This window comes from Oncorhynchus gorbuscha, linkage group LG11 (genome assembly GCF_021184085.1).
Source record: "Oncorhynchus gorbuscha isolate QuinsamMale2020 ecotype Even-year linkage group LG11, OgorEven_v1.0, whole genome shotgun sequence".
In the NCBI taxonomy this organism is placed as follows: domain Eukaryota; kingdom Metazoa; phylum Chordata; class Actinopteri; order Salmoniformes; family Salmonidae; genus Oncorhynchus; species Oncorhynchus gorbuscha.
Window position 1 is genome coordinate 47,636,172 of NC_060183.1, and position 19,925 is coordinate 47,656,096.

Genomic DNA, 19,925 nt, shown 5'->3' on the forward strand with positions numbered 1-19,925 from the left:
TAGTCAATGGCATACCTTAGAGAGCTATTTATAACTTGTTAGAAATGTCCAGGTCAACTTGCCCATGTCAGCTAACGTTTTTTTTTATTTTGTTTTTTAGCCCATACATATTGTTGTCATTTTTTTGTCACCCAAATAACACATGAAAACATATTAGACACGGCAAAATGTATAGAATTGCAAGCAAATCTGCTTTAGAAACGGCAAAGTTTTCTTTGTACCCCATGACAAAATGTGTAGAATTTCAGGAAATAAGCTTGGAACCTGCAAAATTCTCTCCACCAACAAGAGGGGTGTGAACGGTTTGTGTCATAAACAGTGCTTGTTCCCACAGAAATAGATGTGGCGTGTGAACGCTTGCGCGGCGTAGGAGACTTGTACACACTATAGAGCTTCAAACATTACAATACTCATGTCTGTTCCCGTAAAAGTTACAGTATCCGTACGGCAGGTATGAAAACAACATTTGACAAGGCTTTTACGTTTGTGTTTGTTTATTGGACAACATGCATCCAGACATCATGTTTATAAATGTATATTTGATGTGGTGAAGGGTACCCATGTGCAGTTACCGTGCATAGGGTGAGATTACTGATGCCGAAAGAAGGCCTTGGAACGTTCAACCAAAGGCAACAACAGACAGTGCGAGGACACTTGAAGGTTCACATGAGAGGTCATTTCTATACACCATGTCCATACAGTATACAGTATATTGCGTTAGTTTTTATTTGCAAGACATTTCTTTCGGATAAGAAATGCATTTGTTTGCAAGTTATGTTTCTATCAAGGATATTCGATCCCTAAAACATGTTATTCTGAAATGATTGATATGTGCATTTCCCCCCGCGTTTGGCACAAAGTATCAGAGCTGCACTATGTTTGACTTGATGAAGATCACAGTCACATATAGAGAACAAAACTGCTTCATATGACAACACATTGAGGGATATGAGAAAACATCAGATCACTCTCAACAAACTGTACATTAACATATATCTCCTCGTTAATGCAATGTAACATCGGTCATATACAATATCATTGCTTTGCTATTTTTGTATGTATTGTCTATTACACTGGCTATTTCACATTTGCGCAAATCCATATAATGTCAAATAGTTATTTCTCATATATGAACAGATAACCGAGCAACATTTTGTCACCCTCATCAAGGTAGACTATTGCAAGCCCTGTTCTTTTTCATTAGTTAGTATACTATTTTCTGGTATGATACAGACTTGATTCAGCTTGTGATAAAAAGAGCAAGAGAATATATATAGCATTTCATTAAAATGATAGTTAAATTCTTCATATATGATAAGGAGACAACATAGATTTCTAAAAAAGAATTATGACAAAAGAGCAAAATGTCAAATTTAAGTACATGGCAATTAGCAGGTTACTAAATGTGTTAGACTGATGTTTCAGTAAACCTGGGAATCATACATAAGAACCCGCATTTAAAAAAAAAAAGTATATGTTTGCATTCTTGATATCTTGATCTTTGATATAAAGTATCTCTTCTTCTATAAAGAAAATAGAACCATCTAAACAATAGCTTAATGTTGTTTTTGGTGGACCATGTCAGAAGCCAATCGAAAAATATGTTTAAATGTCCTTTGAAACTGTCTCCACATTCGCAGAATAGAAATATTTACACAAAACGTTAATCTACGGTGTACTTTTTTGCAATAATTACTATCATTTGCATAATCATTTCAATAAATACATCTGACTTTGAAGGTAAACACCACAGAGGAAGTACACAAATCATACTACGTGGTATTATTTACATGTACATGTGCTGAATTGGGGTGAGCCAGCAATCGGAACAGTGACTCAAGAGATAGAGATTGGCAGATGCATCTCAGGTTTGCTGATGATAACTATTATTATCTGTGTCTACAAAATTCCACAAATGATATCTCTAAATTCCCCAAATGATATCTCCACATCTCTAAATTCCCCAAATGATATCTCCACATCTCTAAATTCCTTCTCTACAACAGGTAGGATACTTTCTTTAGAAACTGCCGTTGGTACTGCAGAGTTATGTTGTGTATGTACTGTGCCTGTTCTTTATGTGCTGTTGAATACAAATGTATGTAGGGAAAAAAAATGCCGTTGGCTACGTGCTTTGCAAGGGCAGGCTGTAATGCCACATGATATACACTCGTAATGTCGATATGTTTCAGACAACATGGTTAGCAATAGAGCACAGACACTACAGCTTTACTCATTTATCTCATAGGAAATAGAAGGCTAATAAATTACCTTGTGAATGGTATAGGGCAACATTATGGTGAGTTGAATCAAAGAGATTGTATAATTGCTTAGTATTTGTTCTTTCTTTTTGTGTATGATACAGTGTGTTTGGTGGTAACCTTCAGGACATCTGAAAGTAATGGTGAAGGGTAAACAAGACATTTTGTTCCTCAGGTTCCTGGCCTATAACCATTAGTCCAGTTGACAGTTTTGGTATCAGGGTGTTCAGTCTGTGTTTTGGCTCTAAATGGATCTCAGGACAGAATGGTCATTAAATATATGTCTCTGGTTCCTATCTATCAGTTCAATTTGTCTATGCTTAGTCACTGGGTTGAGTGTGAAAGGATAACAAAGGAAACAACCCTTCTGGTAGTGGAGGACGGGGCGTTCTACTTCATACCTCTACGAAGCATCTGGTTAGCTGCAATAAGCATTACGCTGATGATAAATGCAAAGGCGAAGGCACAAATCAGGCTCTTCCGCACACATGTGTGCTTCTGTTGTGTTGGGCTGGCTGTGAAGATAGAGAGAAGGTCAGAGAGAGTTATATACTGTATATGTAGATAGAGAGAATGTCAGAGCGAGAAAACGCCAGATCTGTATATGTACAGTTGAAGTCAGAAGTTTACATACACCTTAGCCAAATACATTTAAACACCGTTTTTTTTATATACAAATGCTGAAATGTAATCCTAGTAAAAATGTCCTGTCTTAGGTCAGTTAGGATCACTACTTTATTTTAAGAATGTGAAATCTCAGAATAATAGTAGAGAATGATTAATTTCAGCTTTTATTTATTTCATCACATTATCAGTGGGTCTGAAGTTTACATACACTCAATTAGTATTTGGTAGCATTGCCTTTACATTGTTTAACTTGGGTCAAACGATTCGGGTAGCCGAATGTCACGTTCTGACCTTAGTTCCTTTGTTTTGTCTTTGTTTTAGTATGGTCAGGGCGTGAGTTGGGGTGGGCAGTCTGTTTGTTTTTCTATGTAGGTTTTTGAATTTGGCCCCGGTATGGTTCTCAGTGGCAGGTGTCGTTAATTGTCTCTGATTGAGAATCATACTTAGATAGCCTTTTTCCACCTGGGTTTTGTGGGTGTTTGTTTTCAGGGCTTTGTGTGTTTCTGCACCAGACTGAACTGTTTCGGTTGTTTCTTTGTTGTTTTGTTATTCAGTTTGTATTATTATAAAAAATCATGAACACCTTGGTCCTCACCTTCTTCCACGACGACAGCCGTTACAGAAACACCCACCACCAAAGGACCAAGCAGCGTGGTGACAGGCAGCAGGAGCAGGAGCAGCGCTATAAGGAGGAATGGACATGGGAGGACATTCTGGGCAGCAAGGGTTGCTATACATGGGAGGAGATCCTGGCTGGAAGGGATCGCCTCCCATGGGAACAGATGGAGGCAACTAGGAGAGCAGAGGCAGTAGGTAAAGGGAGACAGCGGTTTGAGGGAACACGGCTGGAAAGGAAGCCCGAGAGGCAGCTGACAATCGTTGTCCCTGATTGAGAACCATATTTATGTAGCCTGTTTTCTATTGTGTTTCGTGTGTGATTGTTTTCTGTTTTCTGTTGTGTGTCTGCACCAGCCAGAACGGTTTTCGGTCGTTTGTTATTTTGTTATTTCCGTGAAGCACGGGCGTGGCAGCATCATGTTGTGGGGGTGCTTTGCTGCAAGAGGGTCTGGTGCCCTTCACAAAATAGATGGCATCATGATAAGGAAGGAAATTATGTGGATATATTGAAGCAACATCTCAAAGACATCAGTCAGGAAGTTAAAGCTTGGGCGCAAATGGATCTTCCAAATGGACAATGACCCCAAGCATACTTCCAAAGTTGTGGCAAAATGGCTTAAGGACAACAAAGGCAAGGTATTGGAGTTGCCATCACAAAGCCCTGACCTCAATCCTATTGAAAATGTGTGGGCAGAACTGAAAAAGCATGTGCGAGCAAGGAGGCCTACAAACCTGACTCAGTTACACCAGCTCTGTCAGGAGGAATGGGCCAAAATTCACACAACTTATTGTGGAAGGCTAATTGAAATGTTTGACCCAAGTTAAACAATGTAAAGTCAATGCTACCAAATACTAATTGAGTGTATGTAGAAACTTCTGACCCACTGGGAATGTGATGAAAGCTTAAATAAATAATTATCTCTGCTATTATTCTGACATTTCACATTCTTAAAATAAAGTGGTAAACCTAACTGACCTAAGACAAAGAATTTCTACTAGAATTAAATGTCAGGAATTGTGAAAAACTGAGTTTAAATGTATTTGGCTAAGGTGTATGTAAACTTCTGACTTCAACTGTAAGAGCAGCACAGCATTTGTTTATGGAAGTTTGTCCTGTCATTATCAGAGACTAAAAGATCAACACCAACCCTGATCGTTTGGTCAACTGTAAGCCGATCAAACACCCATACGTAGAATGTATGCACACATGACTGTAAGTCGCTTTGGATAAAAGCGTCTGCTAAATGGCATATTATTATTTATTATTACAACCTACACCGGTCACACTTATTGATAGTGGTTGAAACCTCTTACTGTCAATGTCCACTTGGCACGCTTGACTGTCCAGGTGGCTCTCTTCGGTCATGATGATGTTCTCAATGTCTTTCATGGTGAGGTGGTCACAGAAGGTGTCATACAGTAGCCTCTTCAGCTCATCCACTGTCAGCTTCGACATGTCACACTGGGGGACAGACACAAACACTTGAGCACAGGTATCTGTCTGCATATCAATGTTTGAGCAAGGTTACACAGAGGAGCATTTCTATGTAAGACAACTAGAGGTGGTGCAAATGTTTCTATCCCATCCCATCACCGACACAGTTGTGGTGAATACGTTTCCATTAATGGATTATGTTATATCAAATTTCACACATTTCATTTGGAAAAACATACATTTTGATTAGCCTGGAGCTTTTTTAGATGTGAATTATTTGTACTGCTATAACGTTTAAAATCATGAACAGCCTCCTGACTATTATGACATCCAATGTAATGATCCATTCATTTACATTTACATTTAAGTCATTTAGCAGACGCTCTTATCCAGAGCGACTTACAAATTGGTGCATTCACCTTATGACATCCAGTGGAACAGCCACTTTACAATAGTGCATCTAAATATTTTAAGGGGGGGGAGGGGGGTGAGAAGGATTACTTTATCCTATCCTAAGTATTCCTTAAAGAGGTGGGGTTTCAGGTGTCTCCGGAAGGTGGTGATTGACTCCGCTGTCCTGGCGTCGTGAGGGAGTTTGTTCCACCATTGGGGAGCCAGAGCAGCGAACAGTTTTGACTGGGCTGAGCGGGAACTGTACTTCCTCAGTGGTAGGGAGACGAGCAGGCCAGAGGTGGATGAACGCAGTGCCCTTATTTGGGTGTAGGGCCTGATCAGAGCCTGGAGGTACTGAGGTGCCGTTCCCTCACAGCTCCGTAGGCAAGCACCATGGTCTTGTAGCGGATGCGAGCTTCAACTGGAAGCCAGTGGAGAGAGCGGAGGAGCGGGGTGACGTGAGAGAACTTGGGAAGGTTGAACACTAGACGGGCTGCGGCGTTCTGGATGAGTTGTAGGGGTTTAATGGCACAGGCAGGGAGCCCAGCCAACAGCGAGTTGCAGTAATCCAGACGGGAGATGACAAGTGCCTGGATTAGGACCTGCGCCGCTTCCTGTGTGAGGCAGGGTCGTACTCTGCGGATGTTGTAGAGCATGAACCTACAGGAACGTGCCACCGTCTTGATGTTAGTTGAGAACGACAGGGTGTTGTCCAGGATCACACCAAGGTTCTTAGCGCTCTGGGAGGAGGACACAATGGAGTTGTCAACCGTGATGGCGAGATCATGGAACGGGCAGTCCTTCCCCGGGAGGAAGAGCAGCTCCGTCTTGCCGAAGTTCAGCTTGAGGTGGTGATCCGTCATCCACACTGATATGTCTGCCAGACATGCAGAGATGCGATTCGCCACCTGGTCATCAGAAGGGGGAAAGGAGAAGATTAATTGTGTGTCGTCTGCATAGCAATGATAGGAGAGACCATGTGAGGTTATGACAGAGCCAAGTGACTTGGTGTATAGCGAGAATAGGAGAGGGCCTAGAACAGAGCCCTGGGGGACACCAGTGGTGAGAGCGCGTGGTGAGGAGACAGATTCTCGCCACGCCACCTGGTAGGAGCGACCTGTCAGGTAGGACGCAATCCAAGCGTGGGCCGCGCCAGAGATGCCCAACTCGGAGAGGGTGGAGAGGAGGATCTGATGGTTCACAGTATCGAAGGCAGCCGATAGGTCTAGAAGGATGAGAGCAGAGGAGAGAGAGTTAGCTTTAGCGGTGCGGAGCGCCTCCGTGATACAGAGAAGAGCAGTCTCAGTTGAATGACTAGTCTTGAAACCTGACTGATTTGGATCAAGCACAGTGATGAAGAATTGAAACGATAAAGCAACTAATAAAGTGTGTGTTTTAATTGTTTAAACATGGCTCTGGAATAGACTCTCTCTCTCATGAATAAATTGAATAGAAATTTGAATCTCCGGGGAACGCTTGCAACGGCAATTAGGAATATAATACGTGATGTCATAACCACAGTGGAATTGCCCTCTCTTTAATGATTATTTAGCTCCTATCATGTTTTTATGGTAATTTTAATTAGACTGACTGTGGTTTATAATCACAAAAGCTTTGAAAGCCCTCAGGAAAATCATCTCACTCCAATGAGGAAATATTAAGCCATAATTAGCTCTGATAAAGAAAGAGGAGAAGGAGGTAGATGAGTGGGGTGATAGCAGATACCTTCCAAAATACTGAGTCAAAATCCGCCCCATGGAATTTATCAGGCATCCCAGCAGCAATAAGTTTAGGTCCAAGCAGTGCAACAAATTCCTCGAAGTCAACCTGGCCATCACCTGCAGGGATAGGAGTGTGGATATTTAGTCAATATGTCGGTCAGTCAGACACTTTTACACATGTAATGGAGCAAAGGCCTTATCTTGAATGATCTCAGTGAACAGCATTTCAAATTGTGTGTGTTTGTGATTCACCATCCATGTCCAGCCTTTGGATAATAATCTCCAGCTCCACCTCATTGGGCATGTATCCCAGTGACCGCATAGCCACCCCCAACTCCTGCTTTGAGATGTATCCGTTTCCATCTCGGTCAAACACCTTGAAGGCCTCACGGATCTCTGTGGAGAAATGAAGGAACAAAACTCAGATAGGAGGATTGAGACTAGTCTGATGTACTAATGCACTGATAATGGGATGTTCAGATTTCCCCACCACACAACATAGCTGTTCTGACCTTTCAAACTACCCACAGATAACTGTTAATAAGGCTCAGACTTAGAGTAAGGTGGCTTTAGGTTCATATCTTATTGCAGCTAGTTGGCTGATATTTTTATTGCTCAGCTGAATTTGTAGAGCTTTAAATCTCTGAGTGTGTATTTGCGTCAAACAGCAGAGAGACAGGAAGTTTTGCATATTTGATGCCAACTGTACCTTTTTCACTTCAAACAGAATACTTTAGCACATGATGAGAGGCTACAAGCCTATTAGCAGTAGCTAGGGGGTTTGGAATAGTTTCCATACCAGATCTTAGAGGAAATAAACAAAATCCTCATCAAAATGGTAAAGGGCTTGATAAGTTTGTTTAGATCAGGTGTGAAATATCCTTGACCTGGAGTGTATCTAGATACAGTACATCACCATTGAGAAATGTGTGCATAAGAAGATCCACAAATAAAGGCTGAGCCAATAACACAATATAAAAATATATGTACAGTGTGTGCAAATGTAGAAGAGTAGGGAGGTAGGCAATAAATAGACCATGGAGGCAAAATAATTACAATTTAGCTGTAAGGGGTGCGTAACTGGTGGCAGGGAAGTCAGACACAGGAGAGCAGAACTAGGTAATAGCTGGAGCAGTTTAATTCCAAAACCAACGGCATCAAGAAAATAACAACATGGGTACCCGACGTGCACCAGTCAACATGTGCACAAGCACTTACAACAAACAATACCACACAAAGACATGGGGCGAACGGAGGGTTAAATACACAACTCGTAATGAGGGAATGAAAACCAGGTGTTTGGGAAAACAAGACAAAACAAATGGAAAATGAAAAATGGATCGGCAATGGCTAGAAGACCGGTGACGTTGACCGCCGAACACCGCCCAAACAAGGAGAGGAACCAACTTCGGCAGAAGTTGTGACATTAGCATTAACACTGGAGTGATAGATGTGCAGATGATGATGTGCAAGTAGAGATACTGGGTGCAATAGAGCAAGAGGGTAAGTAATAATAAGTGGATGAGATAGTTGGGTGTGCTATTTACAGATTGGCTGTGTACAGGTACAGTGATCGCTAAGCTGCTCTGACAGCTGATGCTTAAAGTTAGAAAAGTTTTGAGAATGACACAAATATTAATTTCCACAAGGTTTGCTGCTTCAGTGTCTTTAGATATTTTTCATAAGTGTCAAAGGCTTTTATTGACAATTACATGAAGTTGATGCAAAGAGTCAATATTTGCAGTGTTGACCCTTCTTTTGCAAGACCTCTGCAATCCGCCCTGGCATGCTGTCAATTAACTTCTGGGCCACATCCTGACTGATGGCAGACCATTCTTGCAAAGCCAATGCTTGGAGTTTGTCAGAATTTGTGGGTTTTTGTTTGTCCACCCGCCCCTTGAGGATTGACCACAAGTTCTCCATGGGATTAAGGTCTGGTGAGTTTCCTGGCCATGGACCCAAAATATCGATGTTTTGTTCCCCGATACCACTTAGTTATCACTTTTGCCTTATGGCAAGGTTCTCCATCATGCTGGAAAAGGCATTGTTCGTCACCAAACTGTTCCTGGATGGTTGGGAGAAGTTGCTCTCGGAGGATGTGTTGGTAGCATTCTTTATTCATGGCTGTGTTCTTAGGCAAAATTGTGAGTGAGCCCTCTCCCTTGGCTGAGAAGCAACCCCACACATGAATGGTCTCAGGATGCTTTACTGTTGGTATGATACAGGACTGATGGTAGCACTCACCTTGTCTTCTCCGGACAAGCTTTTTTCCGGATGCCCCAAACAATCGGAAAGGGGATTCATCAGAGAAAACGACTTTACCCCAGTCCTCAGCAGTCCAATCCCTGTACCTTTTGCAGAATATCAGTCTGTCCCTGATGTTTTTCCTGGAGAGAAGTGGCTTCTTTGCTGCCCTTCTTGACACCAGGCCATCCTCCAAAAGTCTTCACCTCACTGTGCATGCAGATGCACTCACACCTGCCTGCTGCCATTCCTGAGCAAGCTCTGTACTGGTGGTGCCCTGATCCCGCAGCTGAATCAACTTTAGGAGAGTCCTGGCGCTTGCTGGACTTTCTTGGGCTCCCTGAAGCCTTCTTCACAAATCTCCTTGAAGTTCTTGATGATCCAATAAATGGTTGGTTTAGGTGTAATCTTACTGACAGCAATATCCGTGCCTTGCCTTTTTGTGAAAAGCAATGCTGATGGTGCGTGTTTCCTTGCAGGTAACCATGATTGACAGAGGAAGAACAATGATTCCAAGCAACACCCTCCTTTGAAGCTTCCAGTCTGTTATTCAAACTCAATCAGCATGACAGAGTGATCTCCAGCCTTATCCTCGTCAACACTCACACCTGTGTTAACGAGATAATCACTGATATTATGTCAACTGGTCCTTTTGTGGCAGGGCTGAAATGCAGTGGAAATGTTTTTTTGTTCATTTGCAGGGCAAAGAAGGACTTTGTAATTAATTGCAATTCATCTGATCACTCTTCATAACATTCTGGAGTATATGCCATCATACAAACTGAGGCAGCAGACTTTGTGAAAAAAATGCACATAGGTTTACTAGCATTTCAAAGCAGTTGGAGGCCACGGAAGGAGTGTTGTATGGCATTGAAGCTCGTTTGGAGGTTTGTTAGCACAATGTACAAAGAAGGGCCAGATGTATACAGAATGGTGTCGTCTGCGTAGAGGTGGATCAGAGAATCTTCAGCAGCAAGAGCGACATCGTTGATATATACAGAGAAAAGAATCATCCCGAGAATTTAACCCCCATACAGACTGCCAGAGGTCCGGAAAACATGCCCTCCGATTTGACACACTGAACTCTATCTGAGCAGTAGTTGGTGAACCAGGCGAGGCAATTATGCATACATCAAATCAAATCAAATGTATTTATAAAGCCCTTCTTACATCAGCTGATATCTCAAAGTACTGTACAGAAACCCAGCCTAAAACCCCAAACAGCAAGCAATGCAGGTATAGAAGTACGGTGTAGAAGGTGTAGAAGCATACATTCATATCAGATTTCAGCACACCAAACTTCAACAATACTGTGCTCAAATGAGGTATACAAATTAAAACAAAACGCTATACTAAATCTGTACACAATCCATGCAAATTGTACATAGGCTGTTTTCCCTCAACTTGTGCCAATTTAAATCCACATTTGTTGGCAAATAAGCCTTCTAGTCCAAAATAGGTTTTAAATATTGCAGTTACTTAATTTAACAAGACTCAACGGGTTTGAAGACGACTAACTGCAAAGTGGAGCATGTGTTTCGAGAAAATGGATTCTATATTCCCCTGCTGAATGCATAATAATGTTTACTGTGAAACAATGAGCAACTGAGTGGCCATATGTCATGCAGGTGAAAGAGGACCCAAAAGCGACTTAACAGAAACAGAGTTTATTTAAGTCCAAACAGGGAATAACAGAAATCCTCTAGTCTGTAGAGGGGAATAACTGGAGAAGCGGCCACAGACTGCAGGTCGCTTCGGGTAGGCGCAGGCCGTAGTAGACAGAGACACCTGCTCACACGCAGCATCTGATGAAGGCAAAAACACGACAGGACAGGGCGAAACACAATCACAGCATGGTGAATACAAAACAAGGAACCGACGGGACAGGAACGGAACACAAAGGAATAAATAGGGACTCTAATCAGGGGAAAGGATCGGGAACAGGTGTGGGAAGACTAAATGATGATTAGGGGAATAGGAACAGCTGGGAGCAGGAACGGAACGATAGAGAGAGGAGAGAGAGGGAGGGGGGAGAGAGAGGGATAGAAAAAGGGAACGAACCTAATAAGACCAGCAGGGGGAAACGAACAGAAGGAAAAGCAAAAATGACAAGATGATATAAGACAAAACATGACAGTACCCCCCCACTCACCGAGCGCCTCCTGGCGCTCTCGAGGAGGAACACTGGCGGCAACGGAGGAAATCATAGATCAAACGGTCCAGCACGTCCCGAGAAAGAACCCAACTCCTCTCCTCAGGACCGTAACGAAAAACGATAAAAAGGGAAACTAGGGTACTACTCTAAAAAAAAAAAATGAGAACTAGGGACAGACTGAGACACAGCAAGGGCAGGAACAAGAACAGGAGAGATGCGATGGCAGGGAACAGACTGAGACCCAGCAAGACCAGGAGCAGAAGCAGAAAAAAAATTACCAGACTTCTTCTGCGCGCAGTCTGAACACGCAGCCACGAAACGGCGCGTGTCACGCTCCTGAGTCGGCCACCAAAAGTGCTGGCGAATAGACGCAAGAGTGCCTCGAACACCGGGATGACCAGCTAACTTGGCAGAGTGAGCCCACTGAAGAACAGCCAGACGAGTGGAAACAGGAACGAAAAGGAGGTTACTAGGACAAACGCAGTGTGCGTGAGTGCTTGCTTAACCTGTCTTTCAATTCCCCAGACTGTCAACCCGACAACACGCCCATAGAATCCCCTCGAGATCAGTAGAAGCCACAGAAGAACTAAACAGACGGGATAAGGCATCAGGCTTGGTGTTCTTGCTACCCGGACGGTAAGAAATCACAAACTCGAAACGAGCGAAAAACAACGCCCAACGAGCTTGACGGGCATTAAGTCGTTTGGCAGAACGGATGTACTCAAGGTTCTTATGGTCTGTCCAAACGACAAAAGGAACGGTCGCCCCCTCCAACCACTGTCGCCATTCGCCTAGGGCTAAGCGGATGGCGAGCAGTTCACGGTTACCCACATCATAGTTGCGCTCAGATGGCGACAGGCGATGAGAAAAATAAGCGCAAGGATGAACCTTATCGTCAGACTGGAAGCGCTGGGATAGAATGGCTCCCACGCCTACCTCTGAAGGCGTCAACCTCGACAATGAATTGTCTAGTGACGTCAGGAGTAACGAGGATAGGAGCGGACGTAAAACGTTCTTTTAGAAGATCAAAAGCTCCCTGGGCGGAACCGGACCACTTAAAACACGTCTTGACAGAAGTAAGAGCTGTGAGAGGGCAGCAACTTGACCGAAATTACGAATGAAACGCCGATAGAAATTAGCGAAACCTAAAAAGCGCTGCAACTCGACACGTGACCTTGGAACGGGCCAATCACTGACAGCTTGGACCTTAGCGGAATCCATCTGAATGCCTTCAGCGGAAATAACGGAACCGAGAAAAGTAACGGAGGAGACATGAAAAGAGCACTTCTCAGCCTTTACGTAGAGACAATTCTCTAAAAGGCGCTGTAGAACACGTCGAACGTGCTGAACATGAATCTCGAGTGACGGAGAAAAAATCAGGATATCGTCAAGATAGACAAAAACAAAAATGTTCAGCATGTCTCTCAGAACATCATTAACTAATGCCTGAAAAACAGCTGGCGCATTGGCGAGACCGAACGGCAGAACCCGGTACTCAAAATGCCCTAACGGAGTGTTAAACGCCGTTTTCCACTCGTCCCCCTCTCTGATGCGCACGAGATGGTAAGCGTTACGAAGGTCCAACTTAGTAAAGCACCTGGCTCCCTGCAGAATCTCGAAGGCTGATGACACAAGGGGAAGCGGATAACGATTCTTAACCGTTATGTCATTCAGCCCTCGATAATCCACGCAGGGGCGCAGAGTACCGTCCTTCTTCTTAACAAAAAAGAACCCCGCCCCGGCCGGAGAAGAAGAAGGCACTATGGTACCGGCGTCAAGAGACACAGACAAGTAATCCTCGAGAGCCTTACGTTCGGGAGCCGACAGAGAGTATAGTCTACCTCGAGGAGGAGTGGTCCCCGGAAGGAGATCAATACTACAATCATACGACCGGTGAGGAGGAAGGGAGTTGGCTCGGGACCGACTGAAGACCGTGCGCAGATCATGATATTCCTCCGGCACTCCTGTCAAATCGCCAGGTTCCTCCTGAGAAGTAGGGACAGAAGAAACGGGAGGGATGGCAGACATTAAACACTTCACATGACAAGAAACGTTCCAGGATAGGATAGAATTACTAGACCAATTAATAGAAGGATTATGACATACTAGCCAGGGATGACCCAAAACAACAGGTGTAAACGGTGAACGGAAAATCAAAAAGAAATAGTCTCACTGTGGTTACCAGATACTGTGAGGGTTAAAGGTAGTGTCTCAAATCTGATACTGGGAAGATGACTACCATCTAAGGCAAACATGGGCGTAGGCTTGTCTAACGGTCTGAAAGGAATGTTATGTTTCCGAACCCATGCTTCGTCCATGAAACAACCCTCAGCCCCAGAGTCAATCAAGGCACTGCATGTAGCACCCGAACCGGTCCAGCGTAGATGGACCGACATAGTAGTACAAGATCTAGATGAAGAGACCAGAGTAGTAGCGCTCACCAGTAGCCCTCCGCTTACTGATGGGCTCTGGCCTCTTACTGGACATGAATTAACAAAATGTCCAGCAACTCCGCAATAGAGGCACAGGCGGTTGGTGATCCTCCGTTCCCTCTCCTTAGTCGAGATGCGAATCCCTCCCAGCTGCATGGGCTCAGTCTCAAAGCCAGAGGAGGGAGATGGTTGCGATGCGGAGCAGGGAAACACCGTTGATGCGAGCTCTCTTCCACGAGCCCGGTGACGAAGATCTACCCGTCGTTCTATGCGGATGGCGAGAGCAATCAAAGAGTCCACATCTGAAGGAACCTCCCGGGAGAGAATCTCATCCTTAACCACTGCGTGGAGTCCCTCCAGAAAACGAGCGAGCAGCGCCGGCTCGTTCCACTCACTAGAGGCAGCAAGAGTGCGAAACTCAATAGAATAATCCGTTATGGACCGTTCACCTTGGCATAAGGAAGCCAGGGCCCTAGAAGCCTCCTACCAAAAACTGAACGGTCAAAAACCCGAATCATCTCCTCTTTAAAGTTCTGGAACTTGTTAGAGCAATCAGCCCTTGCCTCCCAGATAGCTGTGCCCCATTCTCGAGCCCGGCCAGTAAGGAGTGAAATGACGTAAGCAACCCGAGCTCTCTCTCTAGAGTATGTGTTGGGTTGGAGAGAGAACACAATCTCACACTGCGTGAGAAAGGAGCGGCACTCAGTGGGCTGCCCGGAGTAGCAAGGTGGGTTATTAACCCTAGGTTCTGGAGGCTCGGCAGGCCAGGAAGTAACAGGTGGCACGAGACGTAGACTCTGGAACTGTCCAGAGAGGTCGGAAACCTGAGCGGCCAGGTTCTCCACGGCATGGCGAGCAGCAGACAATTCCTGCTCGTGTCTGCCGAGCATGGCTCCTTGGATCTCGAAGTGTAACGAGCGTCTGAAGTCGCTGGGTCCATTACTTGGTCGGTTCCTTCTGTCATGCAGGTGAAAGAGGACCAAAAGCGACTTAACAGAAACAGAGTTTATTTAAGTCCAAACAGGGAATAACAGAAATCCTCTAGTCTGTAGAGGGGAATAACTGGAGAAGCGGCCACAGACTGCAGGTCGCCGGGTAGGCGCAGGCCGTAGTAGACAGAGACACCTGCTCACACGCAGCATCTGATGAAGGCAAAAACACGACAGGACAGGGCGAAACACAATCACAGCATGGTGAATACAAAACAAGGAACCGACGGGACAGGAACGGAACACAAAGGAATAAATAGGGACTCTAATCAGGGGAAAGGATCGGGAACAGGTGTGGGAAGACTAAATGATGATTAGGGGAATAGGAACAGCTGGGAGCAGGAACGGAACGATGAACGAACCTAATAAGACCAGCAGGGGGAAACGAACAGAAGGAAAAGCAAAAATGACAAGATGATATAAGACAAAACATGACACCATAGGCCATTTATATTTAGTGAGCTGAGACAAAGTCTGAAGGATTTGGCTTGTGGGATCAATCATCAAATACCTCCACAGCATCCACTATAAAACATGCATGGGGTCTGATTTACAATATAGTGAAGTAATTAGACACCACAAACTCAGTTCCATTTGACAGGAGAATGGTAATAGTAATAGTAATAGCATGCAAACAAATTGGTCGAGACTCCCTTTACTTTAGTTGTGATGAATACTTTGAGCACTTGCATTCATGTGTTAACCTTCTGTTAAATGTTTGCAATTGAAAAAAGGCATATCGGAACCTATTTTGTGTACTGAGGACTGAAAAGAAATGTGTCTGTGTGTCCCTAACCATAGGCAGAGCGCCAACTATTCTGCGGACAGGGTCAGACTGAACTTACTGCTCTGGGACACAATAGCAGGATCAAGACAAATCACACGTTACAATTACAGTGAGTGCTTTTATAGCAAACTGTTATGCTTCCCAGAAAGCACATCAAAGGAAAACTATGATTAATGATTTTTATAATAGTCAAATCAATGAGTAAGTTGTTTTGATAGCTATTGTTCAGTTTTCACATCTTATGTATGATGGAGATTAATATGCCATTGCCAAGGTTATCTTTTTTTCCGTACACTCTTAGAAAGAAAGATACTATCTTCAACCTAAAATGGTTCTTTGACTGTCCCCATAGGAGAACCCTTTGAAGAACACTTTTTGGTTCCAGGTGTAACCGGTGTGAAATGGCTAGCTAGTTAGTGGGGTGCGCGCTAATAACGTTTCAATTGGTTACGTCACTCGCTCTGGGGCCTTTAATTAGTTGTTTCCCTTGCTCTCCAAGGGCCGTGGATTTTGTGGAGCGATAGGTAACAATGCTTTGAGGGTGTCAGTTGTTGATGTATGCAGAGGGTTGCTGGTTTGAATCAAGGTAGTGGTGAGGAGAGAGATGGAAGCAAACTGTTACGCAGGTAGAGCCCTTTTGGGTCTGGGTAGATGTCTTTTGGGTCTGGGTAGAAGTCTTTGGGGTCTGGGTAGAAGTCTTTGGGGTCTGGGTAGAAGTCTTTTGGGTCTGGGTAGAAGTCTTTGGGGTCTGGATAGAAGTCTTTGGGGTCTGGGTAGAAGTCTTTGGCGTCTGGGTAGATGTCTTTGGGGTCTGGGTAGAAGTCTTTTGGGTTCCATGTAAAACCCCTTCACAGAGAATTCTTCATGAAACCCTAAAGAGTTCTACCTGGAACCAAAAAGGGTTCTACCTGGAACCAAAAACAGTTCAGCCTGAGCCTGAACCCTTTTTGGTTCCAGGTAGAACTCCTTTGGGTTCAATGTAAAAACCCTTTCCACAGAGAATTCTACATGAAACCCCAAAAAGTTCTACCTGGAACTAAAAACAGTTCCACCTGGAACCAAAAAGGGTTATTCTATGGGGACAGCCGAGTGTACCAAGTAGTTTTATGGATTTCTCTACTCTTGGCTGTATAAGGAAGGTTGATACAAATACCAGGGCCTCATTGTAATAAACAGTTTGTGATAATAATGAGGTTTTCACCACATACAATGATAGAGATAGGCGGTTAAAACAATAAAAGGAGTGGCTCAATAGCTTGCGTTGACAGTCCTTTGCCAATAAAATCATTGTTTAGTGTGTTCTCTTGGAAGCAGACAGCTAGGCTGATGTTTGTTTATTTTTCATCTCCCTCCTGTGTGGCTCTGTTTGTTGGCTCTGTTTGATCTGCTGTCAGGTTATCACCTTTGTCTTTCCTTCATCATCTCACTGAAAGAGAGATCCCCCTCCTCCTCCTCCCTCACAAGTCTCACATAACCCTATTTGGGATTTCAAGTCTTTGCATCAGTCAGACTGAGATCCCATGAGCTCTAACAGAGAGATGGGGTCACATCGCCCTGGCCATCAGACAGCATTCAGCCCTGCTCAATGTCTCACAACAATAATAGCAACCAATGTCCTACTTCCACCTGACCAATGGGTGTGATTGAACAATTGTCTCATAGCTCATATAGTGCCAACTCTTGTTGTCATTTACTGTTGAGATATGATGCCATCAGAATGACAAATGCAACACCCCTTGGAGTGTTGTGGCTGTAGAGACAGTCACCAGTGACTGACTGTTATGTGGGCAGCAATAAATCACTTATTTTTGTTTGTACTTCTTTACTATTTCAGCACAGCCCCACTGATATACACATATCTTGATATGTTCATTGACAAATACTGAATATAAAGGTATGATTTTGCTAGCCAGTGACCTTGGCTCTTTGTCAGATATGATTAGGAATGAGTTATTAATGAGTGAGAGAGGTTGAGGGTCATAGATTCTTGACTAGCACCACCTTGGAAAATGAGTTTGTAATTTTGATTTGTCTTAGTTCTTCATTAAATGTCAAGGGTATGGCCACCGCATTGGTCCTGTTCCAAGAAGAGTTACACTTGAACGCCTTTTAGGTTCCTTGGCATATCCTGATTTAATTTCAAATGTAATTTTTTTGCAAAGTTAGTTCCAAAGTTAGCTTAAGCTGTAGAGGTATTGAGTTAAAGTGGTCTGTTGCTTCAAGAACGTAAAATGACAAAGTCCAGCTTGCTGCCTGCGCCTGTCCATTTTTTTCAAAGTCATTGCACAGCTGCAGATCATTGACTGGAGTTGAAGTCTCATGTCGTCTACAATTATTAATGCTCACAGTACAAGACTGATCTTTGGAATTGCTGACATTGCTGAGCAGTGACAGCACTATGAATGCACACCAAACAACATTCCAGTATTGTAGAATTAATTTACATTCTAAGTCAATTCCTCCATTTCCACCTGGAAGTCACTTAAAAAAAGATTCCAATCTAGATGTGTATTAAAATCCCCTCGATCAATCTGCTCTTTATTGAATAGAGCAGAAATAAACCATTTCTGGTGTAGCAAGCCCAGAAAGGGGATCTCGACAGGGGTCTGTCTGCGCCGTTCCCCTTGAAAAACAAGATAACCTCTGAGCATGAGCTCTAGTCTTCCCCAGTGCCTCAGGACCATTGGTTCTCTCTCTGAGGAGGACAGTTTTTTCTGCTCATCTGTCTCACTTGGCTTGTAGCTCTTGTATGGGCGATATAGCTGTATTCTGCACTGTCCCTAATGCTTTCCCAACCGATGACTAACGACAATGAAACCAAAATGGGAAATAAATAGCTAGACTGTGTGGAGCCAACTGACTGATAATGGTGTTTATATGGTCGTCAAATATTTAAAAGCCTCTTTGGTTGTGCATACATCTATCAAAGATTAAATTACTTTATTCACAGCCATCTCACTGTATTTGCTGAAGTTGGTGTCAGATATATTTTTTATAGAGACCTCCCACTGTGCACAAGCTGGTTGAATCAACATTTTTCAACATAGTTTGTCAAGTATTGTGATGTGTAATCTACGTGAAAATACATAGGATTTGTAAAAAGTAATCAATTGTTGTTTTTGAGGGTGACAATTCATCATGGCAAGTACATTTCAACACAGACATACTTTATATAGAATATGCTTGTCACACCCTGATTTGTTTCACTTGTCCTTGTGCTTGTCTCCACCCCCTCAGGTGTCGCCCATTTTCCCCATTATCCCCTGGGTACTTATACCTGTGTTCTCTGTTTGTCTGTTGCCAGTTTGTTTTGTTTCGTCAAGACTACCAGGCTTTTTACCTCTGTTCCTAATCATTGATTGTTCCTGGTTTTCACGGTTTTGACCTTTTCTGCCCGCCCTGACCCTGAGCCTGCCTGACGTCCTGTACCTTTGCCCCACTACTCTGGATTACCGACCCCTGCCTGCCTTGACCTTTTTTATTGAAAAGTGGTGCGTGCATATGTATTCACCCAATTTGCTATGAAACCTACCTAAATAAGATCTGGTGCAACCAATTACCTTCAAAAGTCATATAACTAGTTAAATAAAGATATGATCTGTCACATGATCTCAGTACATACAGTGGGGCAAAAAAGTATTTAGTCAGCCACCAATTGTGCAAGTTCTCCCACTTAAAAATATGAGAGAGGCCCGTAATTTTCATCATAGGTACACTTCAACTATGACAGACAAAATGAGGAAAGAAAATCCAGAAAATCACATTGTAGGGTTTTTAATGAATTTATTTGCAAATTATGGTGGAAAATAAGTATTTGGTCAATAACAAAAGTTTATCTCAATAACATGCAGATCTCCTCTACAGCAGTGATGGTTTGGGGCTGTTGCTGGACAACACGGACTTTCAACTCCCTCCAAAGATTTTCTATGGGGTTGAGATCTGGAGACTGGCTAGGCCACTCCAGGACCTTGAAATGCTTCTTACGAAGCCACTCCTTGGTCCCCGGGCGGTGTGTTTGGGATCATTGTCATGCTGAAAGACCCAGCCACATTTCATATTCAATGCCCTTGCTGATGGAAAGAGGTTTTCACTCAAAATCTCACGATACATGGCCCCATTCATTCTTTCCTTCACACGGATCAGTCGTCCTGGTCCCTTTGCAGAAAAACAGCCCCAAAGCATGATGTTTCCACCCCCATGCTTCACAGTAGGTATGGTGTTCTTTGGATGCAACTCAGCATTCTTTGCCCTCCAAACACGACG

At 43.7% G+C, this 19,925-nt stretch overlaps 1 protein-coding gene across 1 annotated transcript in view; it reads right to left on the reverse strand.

Moving 5' to 3' along the window:
• Positions 1 to 525: 525 nt before the first annotated feature.
• cabp7b (calcium binding protein 7b) overlaps positions 526 to 19,925 on the reverse strand; it is a 31,334-nt gene continuing 11,934 nt past the window's right edge. Inside the window, exons 2-5 of the mRNA XM_046368161.1 lie at positions 7,308 to 7,451; positions 7,060 to 7,172; positions 4,821 to 4,968; positions 526 to 2,776 (exon numbers count right to left, since the gene is read on the reverse strand). Coding sequence (XP_046224117.1) covers positions 2,652 to 2,776; positions 4,821 to 4,968; positions 7,060 to 7,172; positions 7,308 to 7,451 — 530 coding nt within the window. The 3' untranslated portion in view covers positions 526 to 2,651. The remainder of the gene's footprint in view (positions 2,777 to 4,820; positions 4,969 to 7,059; positions 7,173 to 7,307; positions 7,452 to 19,925) is intronic.